The sequence below is a fragment of the Hemiscyllium ocellatum genome, chromosome 11 (genome assembly GCF_020745735.1).
Source record: "Hemiscyllium ocellatum isolate sHemOce1 chromosome 11, sHemOce1.pat.X.cur, whole genome shotgun sequence".
Taxonomy (NCBI): Eukaryota; Metazoa; Chordata; class Chondrichthyes; order Orectolobiformes; family Hemiscylliidae; genus Hemiscyllium; species Hemiscyllium ocellatum.
In genome coordinates this window covers 40,366,408-40,392,995 of record NC_083411.1, presented here as the reverse complement: position 1 = coordinate 40,392,995, position 26,588 = coordinate 40,366,408, and the positions used below count along the sequence as shown (strand labels likewise).

At 42.4% G+C, this 26,588-nt stretch overlaps 1 protein-coding gene across 1 annotated transcript in view; it reads left to right on the top strand.

The window, feature by feature from the left end:
- Positions 1-3,390: 3,390 nt before the first annotated feature.
- slc25a14 (solute carrier family 25 member 14) overlaps positions 3,391-26,588 on the top strand; it is a 70,441-nt gene continuing 47,243 nt past the window's right edge. Inside the window, exons 1-3 of the mRNA XM_060832544.1 lie at positions 3,391-3,696; positions 3,776-3,862; positions 17,359-17,506. Coding sequence (XP_060688527.1) covers positions 3,799-3,862; positions 17,359-17,506 — 212 coding nt within the window. The 5' untranslated portion in view covers positions 3,391-3,696; positions 3,776-3,798. The remainder of the gene's footprint in view (positions 3,697-3,775; positions 3,863-17,358; positions 17,507-26,588) is intronic.

Here is a 26,588-nt window from a genome sequence, read left to right as displayed (position 1 = left end):
ACATCTATAGAGAAAGAAAGAGAATTACCGTTTCCAGTACAATATGTGAACTGGAGAAAATAGACTGGAGCCGGATGTTTCAGGTGAAGCCCACATCTGACACGTAGGATTCTTTCAAAGACCAGTTGATCAGTGCTCAGGACCAGCATGTTCCTGTGAGGAAGAAAGATAAGGATGGCAAGATTATGGAATCCTGGATGAGAAAAGATATTGAAAGTCAAAAAGAAGGAAGCATCGGCAAGGCACTTGATGAGTATAAAGAAAGCAGCCAAGAGCTTAAACAAGGAATTAGGAGGGCTAAAAGGCAACATGAAATGTCCTTGGAAACTGGGATTAAGGAGAATCCAAAAGCATTTTGTACAGATATTATTAGCAAGGGGTTAGCTGGGGAAAGAGCAGGTCTACACAAGGACAAAGGAGGCAATTTACGCATGGAGCCAGAGAATTGGGTGAGATCCTCAATGAGTACTTTGCATCAGTATTAACCAAGGAGAAGGACATGAACGATGTTAATTTTAGGGAGAGGTTTATTGATATTCTTTGCATATCGATACTAAGTAGTTGGTGGTGATCGGTATCTTGGAAAACATTAAGGTAGATAGGCCCCAGAGCCTGATGGAATCTATCTCAGGATATCGATGGAGGTAAGGAAGGAGATTGCTGGGTCTTGGCAAAGATCTTTGTATTCGCTTTTGCCACAGGCGAGGTTCCAGAAGATTGGAAAATAGTCAATGTTCTTTCTTTGTTTAAGAAGGGCAACAAGGATAAACCAGGAAACTATGGGCCAATAAGCTTTACATTCATAGTAGGTAAATTACTGGAGAAGACTCTTAGGGACAGGGTTTACTCGTATTGGGAAAAGAATGGAATTATTGGAGACAGTCAGCATAGCTTTGTACAGGGCAGGTCTTGCCTCACAAATGTGATTGAGGTTTTTGAGGAAGTGACGAAGGTAACTTATGAGGGCAGGGCAGTGGATATTGTCTACATGGACTTGATTAAAGCATATGACCAGTTCCCTCATGGTAGACTGGTCTAGAACTTAGTCACATGTAGTCCATGAGGTGGTAATTGGCTTGCTCATATAAGAGGTGGAGAGGACCTTTTCTAACTGAACGTCTATGATCAGTGGTGTTCTGCAAGGATCAGTGCTGGCACCTCTGTTGTTTGTAATTTATGTAAATGATATAGGTGAAAACGTAGGTGGTCTGATTAATTAGTTAGCTGCTGAAAAATGTGTTGCTGGAAAAGCGCAGCAGGCCAGGCAGTGTCAAAGGAGCAGGAGAATCGACATCTCGGGCATAAGCCCTTCTTCAGGCTTTTCAGCAACACATTTTTCAGCTTTGATCTCCAGCATCTGCAGTCCTCACTTTCTCCTAATTAATTAGTTAGCAGACAACACAAAAGTTATCAAAGGATACAGCAGGATATCAGTCAGTTGGAAAGTTGTCAGAGAAATGGCACATGGAGGTTAAACAAGTGTGAGCTGTTGCATTTTGTGAGGTCAAACACTAGAGGAATGTACACAGTAAATTGCAGGACCCTTATATAGAGGGATCTTGGGACCCAAGTTCATTAATCCTTGAAAGTAGTTATATAATTGAATAAAGTGGTAACGAAGGTATTGCCATTTCAAACATGCTTGCCTTCATCAGTTGGTCATTGAGCATAAAGTTGGCAAATCATGTTCCAGCTGAATAAACTTTAGTTATGGCTACATTTGGAGTACTGTGTGCAGTTCTGCTGGCCACACTGTAGGAAGGATGTGGAGGCTTTGGAGATGGTGCATATGAGGATGTTGTGTCAATTGAAATGTAATAGCTGCAAGGAGATGTTGGGCAAACTTGGTTTGGTTTTGCTGGAGCTTTGGAGGCTGAGGGGTGACCAGATAGAAATGTATAATATTATAAGAGGCATGGACAGGGTGGACAAGTTGGAGTCTTTTACCAAGGGTGGAAATGTCAAATACTAGGGGTCACAGTGGGTGATGTTTAAAAGAAATATGCAAGGCAAGCTTTTTTTAAATGGAGATTGGTAAGTTCCTGAAACATAATGCCTGGGGAGGTGAGAGAAGCAGATACTATAGCAATACCTAAGAGGTATGGAGACAAACACATGAAAAGACAGGCAATGTAAGGAAACAGACCATGTACTGGCAGGTGGGATTAGTTTAAAATGGCATCATGGTATCACAGACAGGTGATTTGAAGGGTCTGTTCCTTTGATGTGCTGGACTATTAGTCTTTTTTGGGAATGGATGAGAGGGGTTGATGGTGAAAGTTTACATCTATCTCTCTCTCCTTCTACAGAGGCTGCCTAATCTTCAGAGCTACCCAAGCACTCTATTGTCAACTATGCCATAAAACTGGTTACCTTTATTTACTCCTGGTTACCTGACAGCTCTAGCTATCCACAGTTAATTCTGATTATCTCTAGTTACTGTGCTTACCTCTAGTTGTATCTGGTTACTCATGGTTATTTCTAGATATCTGCAGTTATCTTTATTGATGTTATCTCTGGTTCTCTGTGGTTATCTCTAGTTGCAGGTGATTATCTCCGATTACCTTTCATTAATTCAGGTTCTGATTTTCTGCGTTTCTCTGGCTATCTCCAGCCACGGTTTACTCTGTATACCCTTATCTCTGATCCACTCTATTTACATATGATTATCACTAACTACCTGAGGGTCTCTCTGGTTCCTGACAAGTCTCGTTATTTACTCTGGGTTTCTCTGGACTCTGATTTGCCATGGGTCTCGCCGAGTCTCTTCACTTACTGTAGGTATCTCTGGATCTCTCTATTTACTATAAGTATCCCTGGGTATGTTTACCGTGGGTTTCTCCGGGTCGATTTCATGCGGACGTCTCTTAGTCTCCATGTCTAATTATTGTGCGTTATGAAAAGAGACCTAAGGGACAACTTTTTCACACAGAGGGTGGTATGTGTATGGAATGAGGTGCCAGTGGAAGTGGTGGAGGCTGGTACAATTGCAACATTTAAGAGGCATTTGGATGGGTATATGAATAGGAAGGGTTTGGAGGGATATAGGCCGGGTGCTGGCAGGTGGGACTAGATTGGGTTGGGACATCTGGTCGGCATGGACGGGTTGGACCGAAGGGTCTGTTTCCATCCGGTCTATCTCTATGACTCTATGTGTGAGTCTCTCAATTGAATGTGATCATTTCTGGGTCTCCATACTGACTCTGGGTCTGTGTGTTTACAGTAAGTATCCCTGGTTTTCTCAGCTTAAAATGGGTCTCTCTCTCTCTATTTATTCAGAGTCTCTATTTACTGTCGCTCCCAACGCTAACTACGAGCTCGACCGTCCGGATGCCCTCGTCGCCCCGGTAACGGCAGCTTCCGGGTCATGCGGAAGTGACGGTGGAGTAAGAGGCGTCGGAGAACGGTCATATTGTCCCCTTCCTTTCCCAGGAGGTGCCGATAGGGAAAGACGGACACTAACACACATACACACCTCTATGAGGGAAATCCTCCGCTCGGAGACTAATAGGCAAAAAGAAAAGGCCGGGGGAGGTTAAAGAGCTCGGTTCTGGAAGGCCCCTCTTAAGTTGCACTTCTGTTTCAGATTTGCATCACTCACAGGGTGACAGTCAGTGCATCTCTGGGATTCCCATTGCGAAAACTGACGAGTGCGAAATGCCCTGAGGAGACTGGTCACTGAGTTGCGCCTGCCAGGTAAACACTGCACCCAAACCTGTCGTTGCCCATCTGGCGAGCTGTCTGATTATTTCATTGGCGTTTGCTCCTTTCACAGTTAGAACTGGCGACGGTCGGGAGATGTCCAACCTAAACTGGAAACCTTTTGTCTATGGGGGCCTGGCTTCTGTCACTGCTGAGTTTGGTAAGTGTGTACTTTCACAGTCTTTTCACAGTCAATTCTTCAGCTGCCCTCTATGTTCGTAGTTGCTAACCAGTCAGCCTGTCACAATTAGATAATAGATGCAGGCATGGTCACAGGCGGGACACTTGCTTACTGAAATATATGTAAGATGGCATCTTCATTTTGTATGGACCACCAGGAAAAGGTCTAAAAGCCTATTTATTCTAGACTGCCATTCAATAAATGGATGTAGAATAATATGGTTGTGCTGAGTATGATGCCAAATTAAGCTATTCCCTTCTGCCTGCCCTTAGTCTATATCCCTCCATTTCTTGCACATTCATGTGCTTGCCTAAATGTCCATTAAATTCCCCGATCACATCTGCCTTCTCTATCACCTGGCAGTGCGTTCCAGATTCCTGCCACTCTGTGGAAAAAAAACCTTGCCCCTCACATCTCCTTGTAACTTTAGTCCACTTACCTCAAATGGGGTTGCCATCTAGTATGAGACGTTTCATCTCTGGGAAAAAGATTCTGACCGTCATCCTATTTATTGCATTTTGTAATTTTATAGACTTCTATCAAGTTGCCCCTTAGCCTTTGCCATGGTGATAAACTTCTTTTGCACCCTCTCCAAAACCTCCACGTTGTTCTTGTAATCTGGCAAAAAGGAGTGCAATACTCGTAAATGTGGTCTAACTGAAGTCTTACAGAGGTGCAACATGACATCTTCTCTCTTGTACTCAGTCCCCCAACTAATAAAAGCAAGCATGCAATACTCTGTCTTTACCACTGTCTACTTGTGTGGCCACTTTCAAGGAACTATTGACTTGAACCCCAAGAAATCGCTATATGTCAACATTGTTCAGGGTCCTGCTATTAATTGCATACCTTTCCTTAACATTTGATCTCCCAAAGTGCAGCACCTCACACTTGCCCAAATTAAACTCCATCTGCCATTTCTCTGCTCATATCTGCAACTGATTTATAACCTGCTGTATCCTTTGATAACCTTCTGCACTGTTCACAGCTCCACCAATCTTTGTATCGTCTGCAAATTTACTAACCCATCCATCTACATTTTCATCCAAGTTATTTTTCACAGACAACAGAGACACCAATATGGATCTCTGCAGAACACAACTAGTCACAGACCTCCAGCCAGAAAAACAGGCTTCCACCGCTACCCTCTGCCTCCTGTGGGCAAGCCAATTCTGTACCAATGCAGCCAAGTTACTGTGGATCCTATGCATCTTAATCTTCTGGATGAGACTACTATGAGGGATATTTGTTGAACGCATAGATAAAATCCATGTAGACAGCATCCACTGCTCTACCCTCATTGATCACCTTTGTCACCTTATCTAAAAATTCAGTCAAGTTAGTAAGACATGACCTGCACTGCACTGCACAAAGCCATGCTGACTGTCCCTAATTAGGTATGTTTTTCCAAATGAGCGTAAATCCGCAGAATTCTCCCCAACAGCTTCTCAATCACTGATGTGAGATTCACTGGTCTATAGTTTCCTAGATTGTCCCTATTTACCTTCTTGAACAGAGAAATAACATTAGCTACACGTTAGCTCTCTAGGACCTCTCCAGTGACTAACAAGGATACAGAGATCTTGGTCAATGCCCAGCAATCTCCTCTCTTGCCCCTCTCCGTAACCTGGGGTAGATTTCCTCATGCCCTGGGGACGTATCTCTTAATACAATAATGTTTAATTGAATACTTCAATACCTTTTATCCATCCAAGCCCTTAGCTCTGTGGGCCACTAGTGATCAAAAATCTATACCTTAAACATACTGAGTCTGTAGTGAGGGGAACCAATGTCGAGACCCACTGTTTGAGTATGCTTAAGGTATAGATTTACAATTAGCAGTGGTCAAGGATTCCAAAGGCTTATGCTCTTCTGAGTAAAAACATTTCCCTTCATCTTGGATCTAAGTGATGGGGACTTCATCTCTTATTTTTAAATTTGCCCTGATTCTAGAATCCTCAACCGAGGGAAACATCTTACCTGCATTTTCCTTTTTTTATTCATTCACGTATGAGGGCAGAGCAGACTAGACTGGCATTTATTGCCCAGAGGGCAATAAAGATTTAACTACATTGGACTTAACTATATGGACGGCACAGTGGTTAGCACTACTGCCTCACAGCGCCAGAGACCCAGGTTCAATTCCTGCCTCAGGTAACTGTCAGTGTGGAGTTTGCACATTCTTCTTGTGTCTGCGTGGGTTTCCTCCGGGTGCTCCGATTTCCTCCCACAGTCCAAAAATGTGCAGGTTAGGTGAATTGGCCATGCTAAACTACCCATAGTGTTAAGTGAAAGGATAAATGTAGGGAAATGGGTCTGGGTGGGTTGCTCTTCGGAAGGACGGTGTGGGCTTGTTTCCATACTGTAAGTAATCTAATCTAATCTAAAATTGCTGTGTGTCTGGAGTTAACATATAGGCTGGCTCAGGTAAGGATGACAAATTTCCTTAATGGAAATTAGTGAACCAAATTTTTTTTTCTAACAATTGATAATGGATTTGTGGTTATCATTAGGCTGTTAATCCCAGATTATGTTTTCATTGAACTCAAATTCCACAAATCTGCTATGGTAGGATTTGAATCCGGGTCCCCAAATCCTTACCTGGGTCTCTGGATTCACAGTCCAATGATAGTCCCACTAGGCCATTGGCTTCCTAAATTCTATTGCTTTAAATACCATCTGCTATATTCTTGCCCATTCACAGCCCATCCAGTTCATCTGAATACGTTTTACATCATCCTAATCGCACTTCGCTTTGTATCATCTGCAAATTTGTAAATACACATATTACATTTGGTTACCAACTCCAAATCATTGGTATATATTGTGATATAATCAGGTACCATCATAACCTACCACCACAAGAAAGACCCATTTATTTCTTTCCTCTGTTCACTTTGTTAACCAATCAGTAATTCATGCCAGTACTTTACCTTCTATCTCATGTCTGACAATTTTCTAACCAGCTTCCTGTACGGGGACTTTCTCAAAATCTGAGTGCTATGTCTGTCAGATCTCCTTTATAAATTTTGTCTTCTGGCTCCACGCATAGATTGTCCCTTTTGATCCCCAGTGGGTACTGCCATTTCCCTGGTTATCTTCTTGTACTTAATGTACTTATAAAATACTTCTAGTTTTTTTTAATACTATTATTCCTCAGTGTTTTTTCATGTCCTATCTTTGCTCTCCTTATTTATTTAAGTAATTACCATACTTTCTATGCTACCCTAGGGCACCTGTTGTTTTGAGCCCTTGGTATCTGCCATAACCTTCCCTTTTTCCCTTGTCCAATCCTGCATGTCTTTCAACACTCACCATTCCCTGGACTTGTTGGTCACATACTTCACCTCTATGGGAACATGTTGGTCCTGCTTTCTCACTATTATCTTTCTGAATAATGACTTTTCTGATGTGGACTTTCCTGAAAATCCTGCTGCCTGTCTACTTTTGGCCAGACCTGAAAATGTATTGCTGGAAAAGCGCAGCAGGTCAAGCAGCATCCAAGGAGCAGGAGAATCGACGTTTCGGGCATGAGCCCTTCTTCAGGATGCTCCTTGGATGCTGCCTGACCTGCATTTTTCCAGCAACACATTTTCAGCTCTGATCTCCAGCATCTGCAGTCCTCACTTTCTCCTACTTTTGGCCAGATCCTGTCTTATGTTAAAATTGGCCATGACCCAAGTCCGAGGCTTTATTTCTTAGTCCTTATCCATAATTACCTTAAATATCACAGAAATGTGGTCACTGTTACCAAACTACTCCCTCATGACACCTCTACCAGTTACCACGCTTTGTTCTCTAAAATTAAGTGCAGCACGACCCTCTTTCTTATTGGACTTTCTAAGTGCTGGCTTAAAAAGTTCTCCCGGATGCATTTTAAGAAATCCACCCCTTCGAAGTCTTTCACATTTTGTCTATGCCGGTTACTACTAGGGAAGTTGAAATCCCCTAATATTTTTACACCTCTTTAAGAATGACCTACACATATCTTTTTATTTCTTGTTGACCTCTTGAAGGCCTGTAGTACACCTCCACCCAGCAAAGCACTCATCCCCTTTTTAAGTTCTCCCCTTTGGCCTCATTTAATCAACCTTCTAAAATAATGTCCATCCTTACTAATTGACTCTGATCAACATTGCACTGCCACGTCCTCTTTTACACCTTGCCCCCATCTGTTTAAAAGATTCTGTACTGTGGAGCTGCTAGTCCTGCTTCCTTCCTCAGTCATGTCTCCATGATCGTAATGATATCACATTCATCCTTTTAATCAATACTCTCAACTTATTTGCCCTATTCTCCAGACTCCTTGCATTAAAATAAATGCCATCCTCTTCTTTGTGCCTTTAACTTGATTATATTTGCATGACTTCCTAAACTGATATTGTTGTCCTATACTTTGTGCCTATTTCCATTCTCTATCCCAGTCCCCTGCCAAATTAACTTTAACTTCCACCAATTGCATTTGCAAAACACCTCTGCCGCAAGAAAGATACTGATTTTGTTCCATCTCAGATATTGTCAATCAGACTTATAAAGCTCCCACCATCCCCAGAAATAAACACAGTGATCCAAGAATCCATAGCCCTTCCTCTTGCTCAAACTCTTTTGCCATAAGTCCCCTGAGCTGGATGGGATTTATCCTAGCATTCTGTGGGAAGCCAGGGAGGAGATTGCAGAGCCTTTGGCTTTGATATTCATGTTGTGCCAGAAGTCTGGAGGATAGCAAATGTTGTCTCCTTCTTCAAGAAGGGGAGTAGAGACAACCCTGGTAATTATAGGCCAAAGGTTATAAGAGATAGGACTTTTATTCCTCCAATGTTGATTAGGGATATTGAACACCGTTTTATGAAGGGTAAGTTGTGCCTCTCAAACCTTCTTGAGTTCGTTTGAGAAAGTGACCAAACAGGTCGATGAGGGTAAAGAGGTTGATGTGGTGTATATGGGTTTCAGTAAGGTGTTTGATAAGGTTCCCCACCATAAGCTATTGCACAAAATATGGAACCATGGGATTGAGGATGATTTAGTGGTTTAGATCAGAAGTTTGCTCACTGAAAGAAGACTGAGGATGGTGGTTGATGGGGAAATGTTCATCCTGGAGTTCAGTTACTCGTGGTGTACTGCAAGGTTCTGTTTTGGGGAAAACAGTTTGTCATTTTACAAATGATCTAGCTGAGGGTGTAGAAGGATGGGTTAGTAAATTTGCAGATGACACTAAGGTCGATGGAGTTGTGGATAATGCTGAATGATATTGCAGGTTAGAGAGCAACATAGATAAGCCGCAGAGCTGGGCTCAGAGGTGGCAAGTGGAGTTTAATGCAGAAAGTGTGAGGTGATTCACTTTGGAAGGAGCAACAGGAATGCAGAGTGCTGTGCTAATAGTAAGATTCTTCGTAGTGTAGATGAGCAGAGAGATCTGTGTTCATGTATATAGATCCCTGGAAGTTGCCACCCTGGTTGATAGGTTTGTTACAAAGGCATACAGTGTGTTAGCTTTTATTGGTAGAGGGATTGAGTTTCGGAGACGTGCAGTCATGCTGCAGCTGTACAAAACTCTGGTGCAGCCACACTTGGTGTATTGCGTACAGTTCTGGTTCATTGCATTATCAGAAGGATGTGGAAAGGGCTCTGAGGAGATTTACTATGATGTTGCCTGTTATGGAGGGCAGGTCTTATGAGGAAAGGTTGAGGGACTTGAGGCTGTTTTCGTTAGAGAGACGAAGATTGAGAGGTGACTTAATTGAGACATGTAAAATAATCAGAGGGTCATATGGGGTGGACAGTTCCCTTTGGATGGTAACAGCTAGCACGAGGGGTTGTAGCTTTAAATTGAGCGGTCATAGATATAGGATAGATGTCAAGAGTATTTCCTTTACTTGGAGAGTTGTAGGGCATGGAAAACACTGCTTGCAACAGTTGTAGACTCGCCAACTTTCGGGGCTTAAATGGTTTTGAATAGTATAGTACATGTTAGATGGACTTCAGATTGGTTCCACAGTTGGCGCAACATTGAGGGCTGAAGGGCGTGTGCTGGGCTGAAATGTTCTCTGCTCTGTTTGTTCAATCCATCTTCTCTTGTACTCATTAGCACTGGGAGTGCAACCTTTGAGGTCTTGTTTTTCAATCTTCTATTAGTCTTCCTATATTATTATTGCAGGACCTCATTTCTCTTTCTGTATATCATTGTTCCCGATGTGAACTGCAGTGTCTGTGCATTTGCCCCCTCCCGTCAGAATGCCCTGTAGCTGTTCATTGACATTTCAGACCCTGGTCCTAGGGAAGCAACATACTATCCTGGAGTCATGTCTGCAGCTTCAGAAATACCAGCCTGTAACCCTCACAATTGAGTCTTGAGTCTCCTGCCACTATTGTTCTCCTTTCTTTCTCCTCCCACCTTCTACAGCTAGGCTCTGGCTATGTTCGCAGAAGAATTACCCTTCTCAATATTTTCCAACACAGAAAATCAGTTCTTTAGTGTCTTGGGCTCTGAGACCTTGCTGACTATCACCTTTCTTCTGACTGCAATTCCTTACGTGCATGGTGATCACATTAAAAATTTAAAAATCACACAACACCAGGTTATAGTCCAAAAGGTTTAATTAGAAGCACTGGCATTTGTAGCACTGCTCCTCCTCAGGAGCATCGATGAAGGAATAGTACTCCAAAAGCCACTGCTTCCAAATAAACTGGTTGGACTATAACCTGGTGTTGTGTAATTTTTAACTTTGTGCTGAAGGTTTTGAGTGGACTGAGGTCCCCTGCCATTTCTGGTCTTAAACTTACTTTCTTTATGTTTGTTTTACTTTTTACTTTTTCCCTGATCCTATTTTGACCTTGTGTATTATGTCATTATTTTGGCCCTGACTTTCACTTATTTTCGGTGGTTCTGTCTTCGTCATTTCTTTCAAATACAAAAATACACTTAGGCCATAAGACATAGGAGTGGAAGTAAGGCCATTCAGCCCATCGAGTCCACTCTGCCATTCAATCGTGGCTGATGGTCATTTCAACTCCACTCACCCGCATTCTCCCCGTAGCCCTTAATTCCTCGAGACATCAAGAATCTATCAATCTCCGCCTTGAAGACATTTAGCGTCCCGGCCTCCACTGCACTCTGCAGCAATGAATTCCACAGGCCCACCACACTCTGGTTGAAGAAATGTCTCCGCATTTCTTTTCTGAATTGACCCCTCTCTAATTCTAAGGCTGTGTCCACGGGTCCTAGTCTCCTCGCCTCACGGAAAAAATTTCCTAGCATCCGCCCTTTCCAAGCCATGTATTATCTTGTAAGTTTCTATTAAATCTCCCCTTAATCTTCTAAACTCCAATGAATACAATCCCAGGATCCTCAGCCATTCCTCGTATGTTAGACCAACCATTCCAGGGATCGTCCGTGTGAATCTCCGCTGGACACGTTCCAGTGCCAGTATGTCCTTCCTGAGGTGTGGGGACCAAAACTGGATACAGTACTCCAAATAGGGCCTTACCAGAGCTTTATAAAGTCTCAGTAGCACAACGGTGCTTTTATATTCCAACCCTCTTGAGATAAGTGACAACATTGCATTCGCTTTCTTAATCACGAACTCAACCTGCATGTTTACCTTTAGAGAATCCTCGACTAGCACTCCCAGATCCCTTTGTACTTTGGCTTTACGAATTTTCTCACCGTTTAGAAAGTAGTCTATGCTTTTATTCTTTTTACCAAAGTGCAAGACCTCTCATTTGCTCACGTTGAATTCCATCAGCCATTTCCTGGACTACTCTCCCAAACTGTCTAGATCCTTCTGCAACCTCCCCACTTCCTCAGTACTACCTGCCTGTCCACTTAACTTCGCATCATCGACAAACTTTGCTAGAATGCCCCCAGTCCCTTCATCCAGATCATTAATATATAATGTAAACTTTTCAACCACATTGCTGTGGGTCACGAGTCACTAAGGTCAGACCAGATCTGCCAGATGATGGCAGATTTCCTCCCCTGATGGACATTAGTGAACCAGGAGTGTTTTTCCAACAATGTATGATGGTGACATGGTTGTCATTAGGTTAGCATTTCATTCCAGATTTGCTTATGCAAATTACAACATCTGATTTGAACCCTCATGCCCAAAATATTAACCAGAATTTCTGGATTACTAATGCAGTAACATTATCACCACCATCCGACATTTCTTCAGTGTTGCTGAGTCAAATGCTTTCCCTAACCGAAACCCATGGGCTGTAGTGGTTGAAGCGAGCAGCTCCCTACTCTTTCAAGAACAATAAGGAATGAATAATTAATGTTAGACTGTCCAGCTAAACTCTCATAGAGACGTACAGCACAGAAACAGAACCTTCAGTCCAACTCATCCGTGCAGACCAGGTATCCTAAACTGATCAAATCCCATTTGCCAGCATTTGGCCCATATCCCTCTCAAACATTCCTATTCAAGTACCCATTCAGATGCCTTTTAAATGTTGTTATTGTACCTGCCTCCTACGCCTCCTCTGACAGCTCGTTCCATACAGATATGACACACTGCGTGAAATCTTGCCCCTCTTACCTTAAACCTATGCCCTCTAGTTTTGGACTTCCCTTTTCTGGGAGAAAGGCCTTCGCTAGTAACCCTATCCATACCCATGATGACTTTATAGATCTCTGTAAGGTCACCCCTCAGCCTCCGATGCAGGGAAGAAAGCCCCAGCCTATTCAGCCTATCCCTGTAGCTCAAACCCAGGAGAGGACCCATGAAGACGTTCTCAGACTTGCCCAATCTGTCTGCATCAGAAGCCCAAAGAATGGGAACATGGTCCTGAAGTGCAACCATAAGCACAACAAATATTTTGCAAATGATTGAAAAGGGATACAATTGCCTGCAACCAATATATGTATTCCATGGACTCCACAGCACTGTACAATAAATAGTTGGGCTTTGAGTCTGTGAATCTTCGCAATTTGCAATTTTAAGGAATTGCTGTGTCCAATACTCTACCTCAGGTCTCCAATGGAAAATGAGAGAAGTCTAATGTTGATACGAGGGCCCCTGCTACCTGGCAGCATATAAGCACACCAAGGCATTTCTCGGTGGTGAATAAGAGTCCAGGTGTAACAAAAGGTTGTACAAACAAGCACCTTAGCAAGGCAAAAAGATACACTGGGCATACCTAAGAGTTGTGGGGCACAGGAGGCCAATGTGAAATTCTGTTGGAGCAAGGGTACATGCCCACAGCAATCCACCACATACCTGAGCATCTTCCAACTGGTGCATGTCATCAGGTCTGAGCACCACTGTTGACAGGTGACAGATGGCATTGGCTGCTAGCTGGATGTTTACCAGTGCCATGTTTGCGAATCCCTGCGGCAACATTCTGCTCAGGCCTATGCCCCCCTGCATGTCCCTGTCTCTGGTCACCCCCACAGCCACAGCTCTCTTCTCCTCCAGCCACTTGAACCTGTAATGGTGGAGGTCTGGATTCCTGAGCAGTGGTTCTCTGATGATAGCCGCTATGCCTGACAACAGAAAGCCCCAGTGTGGGTCAACCATGAGTGTAGTGTTAAAAGACAGGGAGCATCCCGAGAGGGACTCGAAGATCGTCATGGTCATTGAACAGAAGCTGCAAAATACATTTTTACACTTGGGACTACAATTAGAATATCCCAGAATTGCAGTAATGTTACAACAGGGAATGATGCCAATTACCCCGTCATATCTGGACTGGTTGCCTGAGGGTGCAATTCACCTTCTTCAATTATTGCACATGCTTCCCATAACCCTATGCATTATTCCTGTTCAGAGAGTTATCCAGCTGTCTTTTAAAGCATTTGATTGAATTAGCCTCCACATCATTCTTACAAATAAGTTTGACAGGGTGAAGAAAGACATTGTGCTTCCACTAGTTGGCATTGTCAGTCATTAGGGGTCATGAGTGGAAGTGAATTCTGTAGGAGGTTGCAAAAGAGAGCTGGATATATATTTAAGTTAAGAATCACACAACACCAGGTTATAGTCCAATAGGTTTAATTGGAAGCACTAGCTTTCGGAGCGCTGCTCCTTCAGGTGGTTGTGGAGTACACAATTGTAAGAGACAGAATTTATAGCAAAATTTTACAGTGTGATGTAACTGAAATTATACATTGAAAAATACCTTGGTTGTTTGCAGAGTCTCTCATGGATATATATTTGAAAGTGATGAATTTGGAGGGCTATAGAGATAGGTCTAGAGAATGGGGACTAGCTGGGTTGATTTTTCAGAAGCCAGTAAAGAGACAATGAGCCAAATGACGTCATGTAAAATTCTATGATTCTTAGGTACTTCATATCAGATCTTAACCACTCACTACATGAAAATGTTCTCCTCATGTCTCCATTGTTACTTTTGCCAATCACCTTAAATCTGTCTCCTTTGCTTCTGATCTGGGAACAATTTCTGTCTATCTGCTCTGTCCAGATCCCACATGATTTTGAGCATCTTGGTCAATCTCCTCTCCACTCTCCCATCACGAAGGTAAATGTCCCAACCTCTCCAGTCCATCCACTTGACTGAAGTTCCTCGTACTTCACATTATTTTGAATTTTCTCCATGAACAATTCCACTTTTTACCAAGGTGCCTGCATCCAACTTAAATATCAAATGCTCGACTGAAATGATTCTTATAAGACTATTCCAATTGTGAATCAACACAGAATTATTTTCCTGAATGCATAGAATGAATTATCTTCCAATATAAAGCCAAGATATATTTTTACTTCAGTAGGGGGATGGGAACCTGAATTGTAGCTCCTGAGTACAGGAGGTTGAGTGTAGTGAGGTCAGAAATAAGGTTTCATGGTCGCAAGGGTGTATCGGCAGGCAGGAAGATGGTTTGAAGTGTGTCTATTTCAATGCCAGGAGCATCCAGGATAAGGTGGGTGACCTATCACCATGGGTTGGTATCTGGGACTTTGAAGTTGTGGCCATTTCGGAGACATGGATAGAGCAGGGACAGGAATGGTTGTTGCAGGTTCCAGGGTTTAGCTTGTTTCACTAAGAACAGAGAAGGTGATAAAAGAGGAGAGGTGTGACATTCTTAGTCAAGGACAATGTTATGGCTGCAGAAAGGATGTTTGATGACGGTTTGTCCACTGAAATAGTATGGGCTGAGGTTAGAAACCGGAAAGGAGAGGTCATCCTGTTGGGAGTTTTCTATAGGCTTCTGAATTGTTCCAGAGATGTAGTGGAAAGGGCTGCAAAGATGATGCTGGATAGGAGCGAAAGTAACAGGTTAGTTGTTATGGGGGAGTTTAACTTTACAAATATTGACGGGAAATACTATATTTTGAGTACTTTAGATGAGTCAGTTTTTGTCCAATGAGTGCAGGAGGACTTCCTGACGCAATACATAGGCCAACAAGAGGCAAGGCCACATTGGATTTGGTATTGGATAATGAACCAGGCCAGGTGTTAGATTTGAACGTAAGTTAGCACTTTGGTGATCGTGACCATAATTCAACTATGTTTATTTCAGCGATGGAAAGGTGTATACCACAGGGCAAGAGGTATAGCTGGGGGAAAGGCAATTATGATACGATTAGGTAAGATTTAGGATGCGCAGGATGGGGAATGAAACTGCAGGGGATGGGCACAACTGAAATGTGGAGCTTGTTGATGGAACTTCTACTGTATGTCCTTGATAAGACAGGGTTGAGTGAGGGAACCGTGGCTTCCTTAAGAGGAAGAAGGAGGCGTGTATATAGATGAGATGTGAAGGCTCAGTTATGGTACTTGAGAGTTACAAGTTAACCAGGAAGGACCTAAAGAGAGAGCTAAGAAGAGCAAGGAGAGGACATGATAAGTTGTTTGCAGATAGGATCAAGGTAAACCCTAAAGTTTTTCTCTAGATCTGTCAGGAATAAAAGAATTACTCGAGTAAGATCAGGGCCAGTCAAGGACAGTAATGAGGAGTTGTGTTTGGAGACCAAGGAGATAGGAGAGGTTTCACAGGTTGGCGAAACATTGAGGGCTGAAGGGCCTGTACTGTGCTGTAATGTGTGTTCCATGTTTTGAAGTTCATTCCTCATATTGAAAATGTGCAACTTTTGCGGCTGATACTATTTCATTAAAAAGAAGTATGCTTGAAATGGCTGATGTTTATGTGGCAAGAGGTCACCTATACTCTGTTCCAATAATATTGCGGATGAACTATTTTTATCCAGAAGCTGAAAGAGAGTCTACAAAGAATCACTGTCCCTCTTTCAACTTCGATGTTAATGACTGGATGCTTTTAACAAGATACTCACAACTGACATGTTCCTTTGTTGCTATGATAATTGTGTTATTTGATCAGTGGGATCATCTGTGCTCATTGGATTTAACCAATGCTCCAGTAAAGATGTAGCTACCTCCAGCAAATGCTGAAACGAATAACCCACCATTGCTCCAAACTGAAAGGTATCATCATATCAAAGATTTTGATTGTGGGAGAACCTATCACATTAAATCATCAGTTCAGCTTCAGATTGGGTACTCCTTCATATCAATTAAAAAGAAATCAGTGACACTAAAAGATGTTGATTTCCACAAGGATTGATTCTGGAAGTGCTTGTGTTCAAGGCAGTGTTTTTGTTCTGGGTTAGTGTTCATTCTCCTGTGTGTGAGATTGCAGGATGCTTCACCCAATATACTTCAGTTTGTAACTGGTAAGATGGAGTGCTTTGATATGAATTTATAGTTTATTCATTCATGCAATATGTGTATCACTAACTGGGCCAGCACTTGTTGCTTATCCCTAGTTGCCTGCCACTGCTTGACTTGCTAGACTATTTCAGGAGACAGTTAAAAATAAGTTACGTTGTTTAAGGTCCAGGATCACATGCAGTGTTCCTTTAAATTGGATGTCTGTGCACTCACTCGGAAACTATTATGCATGCTAATCAGCGTACGATGCATTGATTTCTGCACAGACCTCAGAAGATGACTCTGTGGAAAGACACATTAAGGGTGAGTGTTGGTCATATGTAGACCAGAACAGGTAAGAATGCAGAAAACAAAAATAGAAGTTGTTGGAAAAGCTCAGTAGGTCTGGCAGCATCTGTGAAGAGAAATCAGAGTTAACATTTCGGATCTGGCAACCCTCCCTCAGAACTGTTCAGAACTTGTCCAGCACTTTGTGTTTGTTTCTCATTTACAGCACCTGTAGTACTTTGAGTTTTTATTTAGCTAAGACAGTTTTCCTTTCCTAAAGGACATTTCTAAATTAGATAGTTTTTTTTAAACAGGGATTGACAGTCTTCATTGCATTTTTAATTCCAGGTTTTTATTGAATTCAAATTTCCCCACCTGTTATGGTGGGATTTAAGCCCATCTTCCAGGTAACTACCCGAGTCTCTGGATTGCTAGTGCAGAGACAACATTACTGTCTTTCCACAGTAGCACAGGTAAATGTTATGGATTTTGAGCTGTTTCTCGGCAGAAGTAGTGTTTTTTTTGAGTTGTAAAAAGCTGCTTTCTCTTTCCCTTAGGGACATTTCCAATTGACCTGACAAAAACTCGGCTGCAGGTTCAGGGTCAGCTTATTGACTCTCGTTACAAGGAGATTAAGTACAGAGGAATGTTGCATGCCTTACTCAAGATATGTAAGGAGGAAGGATTGAGGGCTCTTTATTCCGGGTAGGTGAATTGCACTTGTTGTATTAATGGGATTCATCAGATGTGGACAGATTTTCTATGCTGTAACCATTTGATCTGTCATGCCTGGAGAGACTGATCCAGCTAGGGATGTGTTTATACTGTAGTATGTGTAGAACCATGAACATGGATGTGAGTTAAGAATGGAAATGTTCTCTCTCCCATCATCCAGGAAAACACAGTATTCATTTAAAAACTAGTTGCCTTAATTCTCTATACTAACTGTGCAGCTGAATCAAAATGTTCACTATCTGACTTGGAGGTGGCTTTCCATTCACATATTGATGCATATACCTGTCCCATCGCCAAGCCATCTATTTTCACCTCTATCACATTGCGTGACCATGCCCCATCTTGACATACCTGCTGCTGAAACTTCTGTCTGGTGAAGCAAGATATCATGTCACCTTCAATGATTTGTACACACGTACACCCTTATTCCCCTGCCTTTGTATCACTTCAGAATTTTCCATTTATTTCGTTGTCTGTGTTTTATCAACAATGAATCACTCATTTTGCTGCATTAAATTTCCCCTGCCACTTGTGTCTCCATTCCACCAACGCATCTTTGTCCTTTTGAAGTCCTACATTGTTGGCCTTACTGTAATTATTAAACCAAACGTGGTCTCCCCTAGTTGAATCAAGCATACATTGTAGAAAATTATCCTTTGTTTACACTCAAAATTCACCAGTTATGCTATGTTTAAAATAATCTTGGTTTACATGAACATTACCATAACATGTAGGAGCAGCAGTAGGCCATTCAGTACACAGAGCAGCCTCTGTTCTGCCATTCGATGAAATTATGGCTGATCTGACAAACCTCAACTCCACTTTCCTACCATATTCCTTAATCTTGATCCTGTTGCTGCCCATAAAATTTCCATCCTAGCTTTGAATATACTGAATGACCAAGACTCTAGAGGCATCGATAATTGACTACTATCTAAGTGAAGAAATTCCTCCTCATCTCTATTCTAGTGGGTGGCACAGTGGTTAGCACTGCTGCCTCACAGCACCAGAGACCCGGGTTCAATTCCCAACTCAGGCGACTGACTGTGTGGAGTTTGCACATTCTCCCCGTGTCTGCGTGGGTTTCCTCCGGGTGCTCCGGTTTCCTCCCACAGTCCAAAGATGTGCAGGTCAGGTGAATTGGCCATGCTAAATTGCCCATAGTGTTAGGTAAGGAGTAAATGTAGGGGTATGGGTGGGTTGCGCTTTGGCGGGTCGGTGTGGACTTGTAGGGCCAAAGGGCCTGTTTCCACACTGTAAGTAATCTAATCTAATCTTAAATGGACCTCTATTCTGACATCAGACACTCTCGATCCAGACTCTCCCACAAGAGGAAAACAACCTCTCAGCAGCTATCTTATCAAGCCTCCTCAGAATCAAGTATGTTCCAATAAGATTGCCTCATTTTTCTAACTTCCCATGAGTACCAGCCTAACCTACTCAACCTTTCTTTATAAGAATATCCATCCTTGGCTGGGATCAACCTGTTGAACCTTTTCCTGGACTCCAGTGGAAGTATATATGTCCTTAGATATGGGAACCAAAAGTATTTACAGTGGTCTGACTGCTACCTTGTATAGTATTACAACACATCGATGAATTCCTCTGTTAATTAAACACCCAAAAAAGCTCACCTCGCGAAATTACACTATTTAAAGAAAATAATGTAAATTTATTTTTAAGAAGTGAATATTAAGCAACTATGCACAAATCTAAGCCCCCTTTCAATTCACTGCTTATTATCAGCCTCCAACTGTATAATAATATACTGTACCAATAAACACTTAATAAAATGACATCACCTTAATTTCAAAACCATACAGTAGATGACGTCTGTAGTGTCTTTCTTCTCCCAGCTGTAAATCTCCCTGGGTCGTCATCTTTCTTTTACAGCGAATATGTTTCGTATGAAAAGGTACCTTTGATAGAGAGTGTTTCAAATGGCAGTTGCTCTGACTTTCAAACTGCCTGCCTTTTTTATACCATCGTCTCATTATTTTTGCCAACATCAAACCAATAAATTCAAACTTGATCGTGTTTTAGTATCCTGGGTCATGATTTAAATTGGTTAAATTCAAATTGTCAAAACAGCAACCAACTCAGGTATCTATTTCACAACCAAATATGACGTATTGCCAATTTTCAAGTACACTCTGAGACAGCTGGTTAGTCATATGACAGATGCTTATAAGCTCTCACTGTAAAACAGCGTTCACACTCTCTTAAAGATACAATACGCACCTTCAATGTCATAACATCTCCCCCCTTTAGAAGAAAAAGAACCATCATAATGAAGAGGTGGCTTCATTTTTATTTCTAATTCTTAATCTCATTACAACAAAATATATAGGTCATTAATCTAAAATTTATATTAATTTCTGCACGCATGTGTGTATGTGTGCGCATATTTATATTATATATAAAACCATTGGAGTCTGTTCAATCTTATGTATACTTTACCCTTTAAATCCGTGATAGCGCATCTGCTATCACATTTTTACGACCCACAACATGTACATTTTGTAAATTAAAAGAATGTAACAGAAGACTGCAACGAAATAGGCTCATATTTTTGTTCTTAAATTGTACCAAGAATGTAAGAGGATTCTGATCCGTGCACATAACAGTCTCTGACATATCGCTTATCACACAAACATGAAAATGTTGTAAGGTCAGTACCAAACTCAATAATTCCTTTTCGATGGTAGAATATTTTCTCTGGTGGGTATTGAGTTTCTTTGAAAAGTAGCCAATTGGCCGTTTAATTCCATCATCATCTTCCTTTAGCAGTACAGCTCCAACTCCTATATCGCTAGTATCGATCACAACTTTGTTGAAATTTTTTTAAACCTTCAAAGTTAAAAATCACACAACACCAGGTTACAGTCCAACAGGTTTATTTGGAAGCACGAGCTTTCGAAACGCTGCATCTTCATCAGGTGGCTGTTGGACTCTAACCTGGTGTTGTGTGATTTTTAACTTTGTCCACCTCAGTCCAACACCAGCACCTCCAAATAAAAAAAAAATGGGTGCTGTGGTTAATACTGCTTTTAAATTCTCAAATGCCTCCTTGCATTGTTCTGTCCACCAAAATTTTGTATTTTTCTTCAATAAATCTGTTAACATTACCACCACGCTGCTGAAGTTTGGAATAAGCTTCCGGTAGAATTCCAGATGAAGGGCTTTTGCCTGAAGCATGATTTTCCTGCTCCTTGGACTTCGGGGACAGTGACCACAACTCGGTGACTTTTACTCTAGTGATGGAGAGGGATAAGTGTGCATTGCAGGGCAAGAGTTATAGCTGGGGGCAGGGAAATTATGATATGGTGAGGCATGACTTAGAATGTGTGGATTGGAAAAATAGGCTTCAAGGGAAGGACACACATGATATGTGGAGCTTGTTCAAGGAGCAGCTATTGGGTGTCCTTGATAAGTATGTACCAGTCAGGCAGGGAGGAAAGGGTCTTGTGAGGGAGCCGTGGTTTAATAAGGAATTGGAATCTCTTGTCAAAGGGAAGAGGGCGGCCTATGTAAAGATGAGGCGTGAAGGTTCAGTTGGGGCGATTGAGAGTTATAAGGTAGCCAGGAAGGATCTAAAGAGAGAGCTAAGAGCAGCGAGAAGGAGACATGAAAAGTCCTTGGTTGGTAGGATTAGGGAAAACCCTAAGGCTTTCTATAGGTATGTCAGGAATAAAAGGATGACTAGGGTAGGTATCGGTCCAGTCAAGGATAGTAGTGGGAAGTTGTGCATGGAGGCGGAGGAGATTGGAGAGACACTAAATCAATACTTTTCGTCAGTATTCACTCAGGAACAGGACATAGAATGGATGGCTTTGAGGTATGTAGGGAAGAGGTCCGGGGAATACTGGAAAGGATGAAAATAGATAAGTCCCCTGGGCCTGATGGCATTTATCCTAGGATCCTCTGGGAAGCTAGGGAGGAGATAGCGGAGCCATTGGCCTTGATTTTTATGTCGTCGTTGTCTACAGGAATAGTGCCAGAAGACTGGAGGATAGCGAATGTGGTCCCCTTGTTCAAGAAGGGGAGTAGGGATAGCCCTTGTAACTATAGGCCAGTGAGTCTCACTTCTGTTGTGGGCAAAGTCTTAGAGAGAATTGAAAGGGATAGGATTTATGAACATCTGGATAGGAATAATGTGATCAAGGATAGTCAGCATGGTTTTGTGAAGGGCAGGTCGTGCCTCACAAACCTTATTGAGTTCTTTGAGGAGGTGACCAAGGAAGTGGACGAGGGTAAAGCAGTAGATGTGGTGTATATGGATTTTAGCAAGGCGTCCGATAAGGTACCCCATGGTAGGCTACTCCAAAAATTACGGAGGTATGGCATTGAGGGTGCATTAGAGGTTTGGATTAGGAATTGGCTGGCTGGAAGGAGACAGAGGGTAGTAGTTGATGGTAAAGGTTCATCTTGGAGTGCAGTTACGAGCGGTGTTCCACAAGGATCTGTTTTGGGACCATTGCTGTTTGTCATTTTTATAAATGACCTGGAGGAGGGGCTTGAAGGCTGGGTGAGCAAGTTTGCGGATGATACGAAAGTCGGTGGAGTGGTGGACAGCGAAAAGGATGTGGCAGGTTACAGCTGGATATAAATAAGTTGCAGAGCTGGGCAGAAAGGTGGCAAATGAAGTTCAATGTAGCTAAGTCTGAAGTGATTCACTTTGGTAGGAGTAACAAGAAGATGGATTACTGGGTTAATGGTAGGCTACTTGGTAGTGTGGATGAGCAGAGGGATCTTGGTGTCCATGTACACAGATCTCTGAAAGTTGCCACCCAGGTAAATAGTGCTGTGAAGAAGGCATTTGGCGTACTGGGCTTTATTAGTAGAGGAATTGAGTTCCGGAGTCCTGAGGTCATGTTGCAGTTGTATAAGACTCTGGTGCGGCCTTATCTGGAGTATTGTGTGCAGTTTTGGTTGCCATACTATAGAAAGGATGTGGAGGCACTGGAACGGGTACAGAGGAGGTTTACCAGGATGTTGCCTGGCATGGTAGGAAGATCGTATGAGGAAAGGCTGAGGCACTTGGGGCTGTTCTCATTGGAGAAAAGAAGGTTTAGGGGAGATTTGGTTGAGGTGTACAAGATGATTAGGGATTTAGATAGGGTTGACAGTGAGAACCTTTTTCCACGTATGGAGTCAGCTTTAAATTAAGGGGGGGGTTGGTATAGGACAGATGTTAGGGGTAGATTCTTTACTCAGCAGGTTGTGAGTTCATGGAATGCCCTGCCAGTATCAGTGGTGGACTCTCCCTCTTTATGGTCATTCAAGCGGGCATTGGATAAGCATATGGAGGTTATTGGGCTAGTGTAGGTTAGGTAGGCTTCGTTCGGCGGAACATCGAGGGCCAGAGGACCTGTACTGTGCTGTATTTTTCTATGTTTCTATGTTTGTTTCTATGTAACTCACTAAGGTTTGTGAGGCATGACCTACCCTTCACAAGACCATGTTGACTATCCCTAATCAACTTCTTCCTTTCTAGATGATTATAAATCCTATCTCTTATAACCCTTTCCAACACTTTACCCACAATCAAAGTAAGGCTCACTGGTCTATAATTACCAGGGATGTCTCTACTCCCCTTCTTGAACAAGGGGATAACTTTGCTATCTTCCAGTCTTCTGGAACTATCCCTGTAGACAATGATGACATAAAGTTCAAAGCCAAAGGCTCTGCAATCTCCTCCCTGGCTTCCCAGAGAATCCTGGGATAAATCCCATCCGGTTCAGAGGACTTATCTATTTTCACACTTTGCAGAATTGCCAACACCTTCTCCTTGTGAACCTCAAGCCCATCTAGTCCAGTAGCCTGTATCTCAGTATTCTCTCCAGTGTGTTTTTCCAGTGTGAATATTGACGAAAAATATTCATTTAGCGCTACCCCTATTTCCTCTGACTCCACACACAACTTCCCACTACAGTCCTTGATTAGCCCTAATCTTACTCTAGTCATTCTGATATAACATTAGAAGGCTCACTGGTTTTCCTTGATCCTATCCGTCAACGACTTCTGATGTTCCCGCCTGTCTCTTCATAGCTCTTTCTTTAGGTCTTTCCTGGCTAACTTCTAAATCTCGAGTGCCCTAACTGAGCCTTCATCTTTCATTCTAAAGTAGGCCGCTTTCTTCCTCTTGAAAAGAACTTCAACGTCTTTAGTAAATCATGCCTCCCTCACTGAACAACTTCCTGTCTGCCGGACATGTATATACTTAGCAAGAACACGCAGTAGCTGTTCCTTGAATAAGCTCCACGTTTCAATTGTGCCCCGACTCTGCAGTTTCCTTCTCCATCCTGATTCTTGCCTAATTGCATCATAATTGCCTTTCCCCTGCCAAGTAACCCTGCAGTGTATACCTATCCCTTTCTATCCCTAAAGTAAACATCATCGAATTGAGATCACTATTGCCAAAGTGCTCACCTACCTCCAATTCTAACGCCTGGCCAGGTTCATTACCCAGTATCAAATCAATATGGCATCTCGTCTTGTTGGCCTGTCTACATACTGTCAGAAAACCCTCTTGCATACATTGGACAGAAATTGACTCATCTAAAGTACTTGAACTATGGTATTCCCAGTCAAGTTAAAGTCCCCCATAACAGCTACCCTGTCACACTCAGTCCTATCGAGAATCATCATTGCTATCCTTTCCTCTATGGAACTATTTGGAAGCCTATAGAAAACTCCCAGCAAGGTGACTTCTCTTTTCCTGTTTCTAACCTCAGCGTATACTCCATCAGTAGATGACTTCTCAAATGTCCTTTGCAGCCACCGTAAAACTGTCCTTGATTAACAATGCCACAACACTCTTCTCCTCCGCTCCCCCTCCAACTACCATCTTCTGTGTTCTTATAGAAACATCTAAATCCTGGAATCTGCAATTACTATACTTGTTCCTGCTCTACCCATGTCTCCGAAACAACATTGAAAAAGCAGGTACCAACCCATGCTACAAGCTCACCCATCTTATTCCGGATGCTCCTGGTGTTGGAGTAGACACGCTTCAAACTAACATCTTGCTTGCCAGTGAACTCTTGCGACCTTGAAACCTTATTTCTGACCTCACTACTCTCAACCTCCTGTATACTGGAACTACAACTTAGGTTCCCATCCTCCCAAAGAGCATTAGCAAATTTCTCCCCCAAGATCTTTGTACCTTTTGTGTTTCAGGTAAAGACCATCCTGTTTGTAGAGGTCTCACCTACCCCAGAAAGATTCCCAATTAACCAGAATCCAAAACCCTCCCTCCTGCACCATTCCTGTAGCCATGTGTTCAACTCTTCTCCCTCCATATTCCTCACCTTGCTAGCATGTAGCATGGGCTGGGCAACAAACCTGCAATAACAACTCTGTTTGTCCTTGCTTTAAGCTTCCACCCGAGCTCCCTGAATTTCTTCCTTCAATCCCATCTCTCTTCCGACCTATGTCATTGGTGCTATGTGAACCACAACTTAGGGGTTCTTCTCCCTCAACACACTGCTCATGTAGTGTTTCATGTCAAGCAACCACCCACTTACCCAGCAATCCCGTGTCCGCTCCTGCCAGCATGTGCATCGCCTATACATGAGGGAAGTTTTTATATTTTAAATTTACCTTTTCCTCAGGCCTCTGGTCCTCACTGTCATATTCAATGATATAACTGATACAGTTATACCAGATAGCTAACCTTGCTTATTTTTTTTTCAATTTGATAGTGTCCAATTAAACCTAGCTTTGAAGGGACCTCCAACCACTGGTAACAATACTAATACATTATCCTCATGGGTAAACTTCCGAATTTCAGAATTTTTATCTGCCACCTGCTTCATTCTATGCTGTACCTTCTTCAGATGCTTTTTAGCTAATTCACCTACCCAATTTAATCTCTCCCTCATCTCAGAGATATAATCCAAGTGTGAGATCTCGAACTTCGACTTTGCTCCTGTCAATTTCTCTTTAATTTCAAAGATCCTCTCACTTCCTGTCCGAGTATTAACTCAAAGGGAATAAACTGATTTGTTTGTCACGTCTCTAATGGCAATCGATACATAGGGATACCTTTATCCGAATCATTCGGGTAATCTAACAGTGTGCTGTTAACATGGTCTTCAGGGTCTGATGCCACCTTTGCAAAACTCCCTGGGATTCAGAATGGTACACACTTGAATTGAAGTTCTGTATGCCTAAGTTATCCATGATTTAGAGATGCCAGTGTTGGACTAGGGTGTATAAAGTTTAAAAATCACACAACACCAGGTTATAGTCCAACAGGTTTAATTGGAAGCATACTAGCTTTCGGAGCATCACTCCTTCAGATCACCTGATGAAGGAGCGGTGCTCCGAAAACTACTGTGCTTCCAGTTAAACCTGTTGGACTATAACCTGGTGTTGTGTGATTTTTAACTAAGTTATCCATGACTTCCTTAAGCAACCTAGCAGCAAAATTAGGCCCTTGTTCTCACTGAATCTCTTTGGGTTCCCCACATCGCATGAAGAAAGCTACTAACTCCTCCAGCGCTCTTTTTTGCCTGAATATTCCCAAATGGAATTGCCTCTGGAAATCTGGTAGATACATCCACTATGGTGAGCAAGTACCGGTTCCCACTTTTAGTTTTAGGAAGGGGACCTACACAATTGATCATAGTCCATGTGAAACGTACTTTGAATGCTGGAATTAACAACAAAGGTGCTGGTTTTATTACTGCCTGTGGCTTTCCTACCATTTGGCATCTGTGACATGTACAGCAAAATTTAACCACATCCTTTTGTAGTCCAGGCCAATAGAAATGCACTTGGACCTTAGCCTGAGTCTTCCATACACCTCGGTGACCTCCTACTAGTAATTCATGTGCTACCTGTAACAATTTCTGTCTGTATACTACCGGCAACACAATCTAGTGCCCTTCTGCCCATTTCTGCTCTGCACTAAACTGCCTCCATTTTCGTCTTAGGATTTTATTTTTAAGATAATAACCCTCAGGAATATATTCTGACTCCTTTACTGAGTATGCATCAAAATATATATCTTTTATGGTCTCGTCTTACTGTTATAAGTCCATTA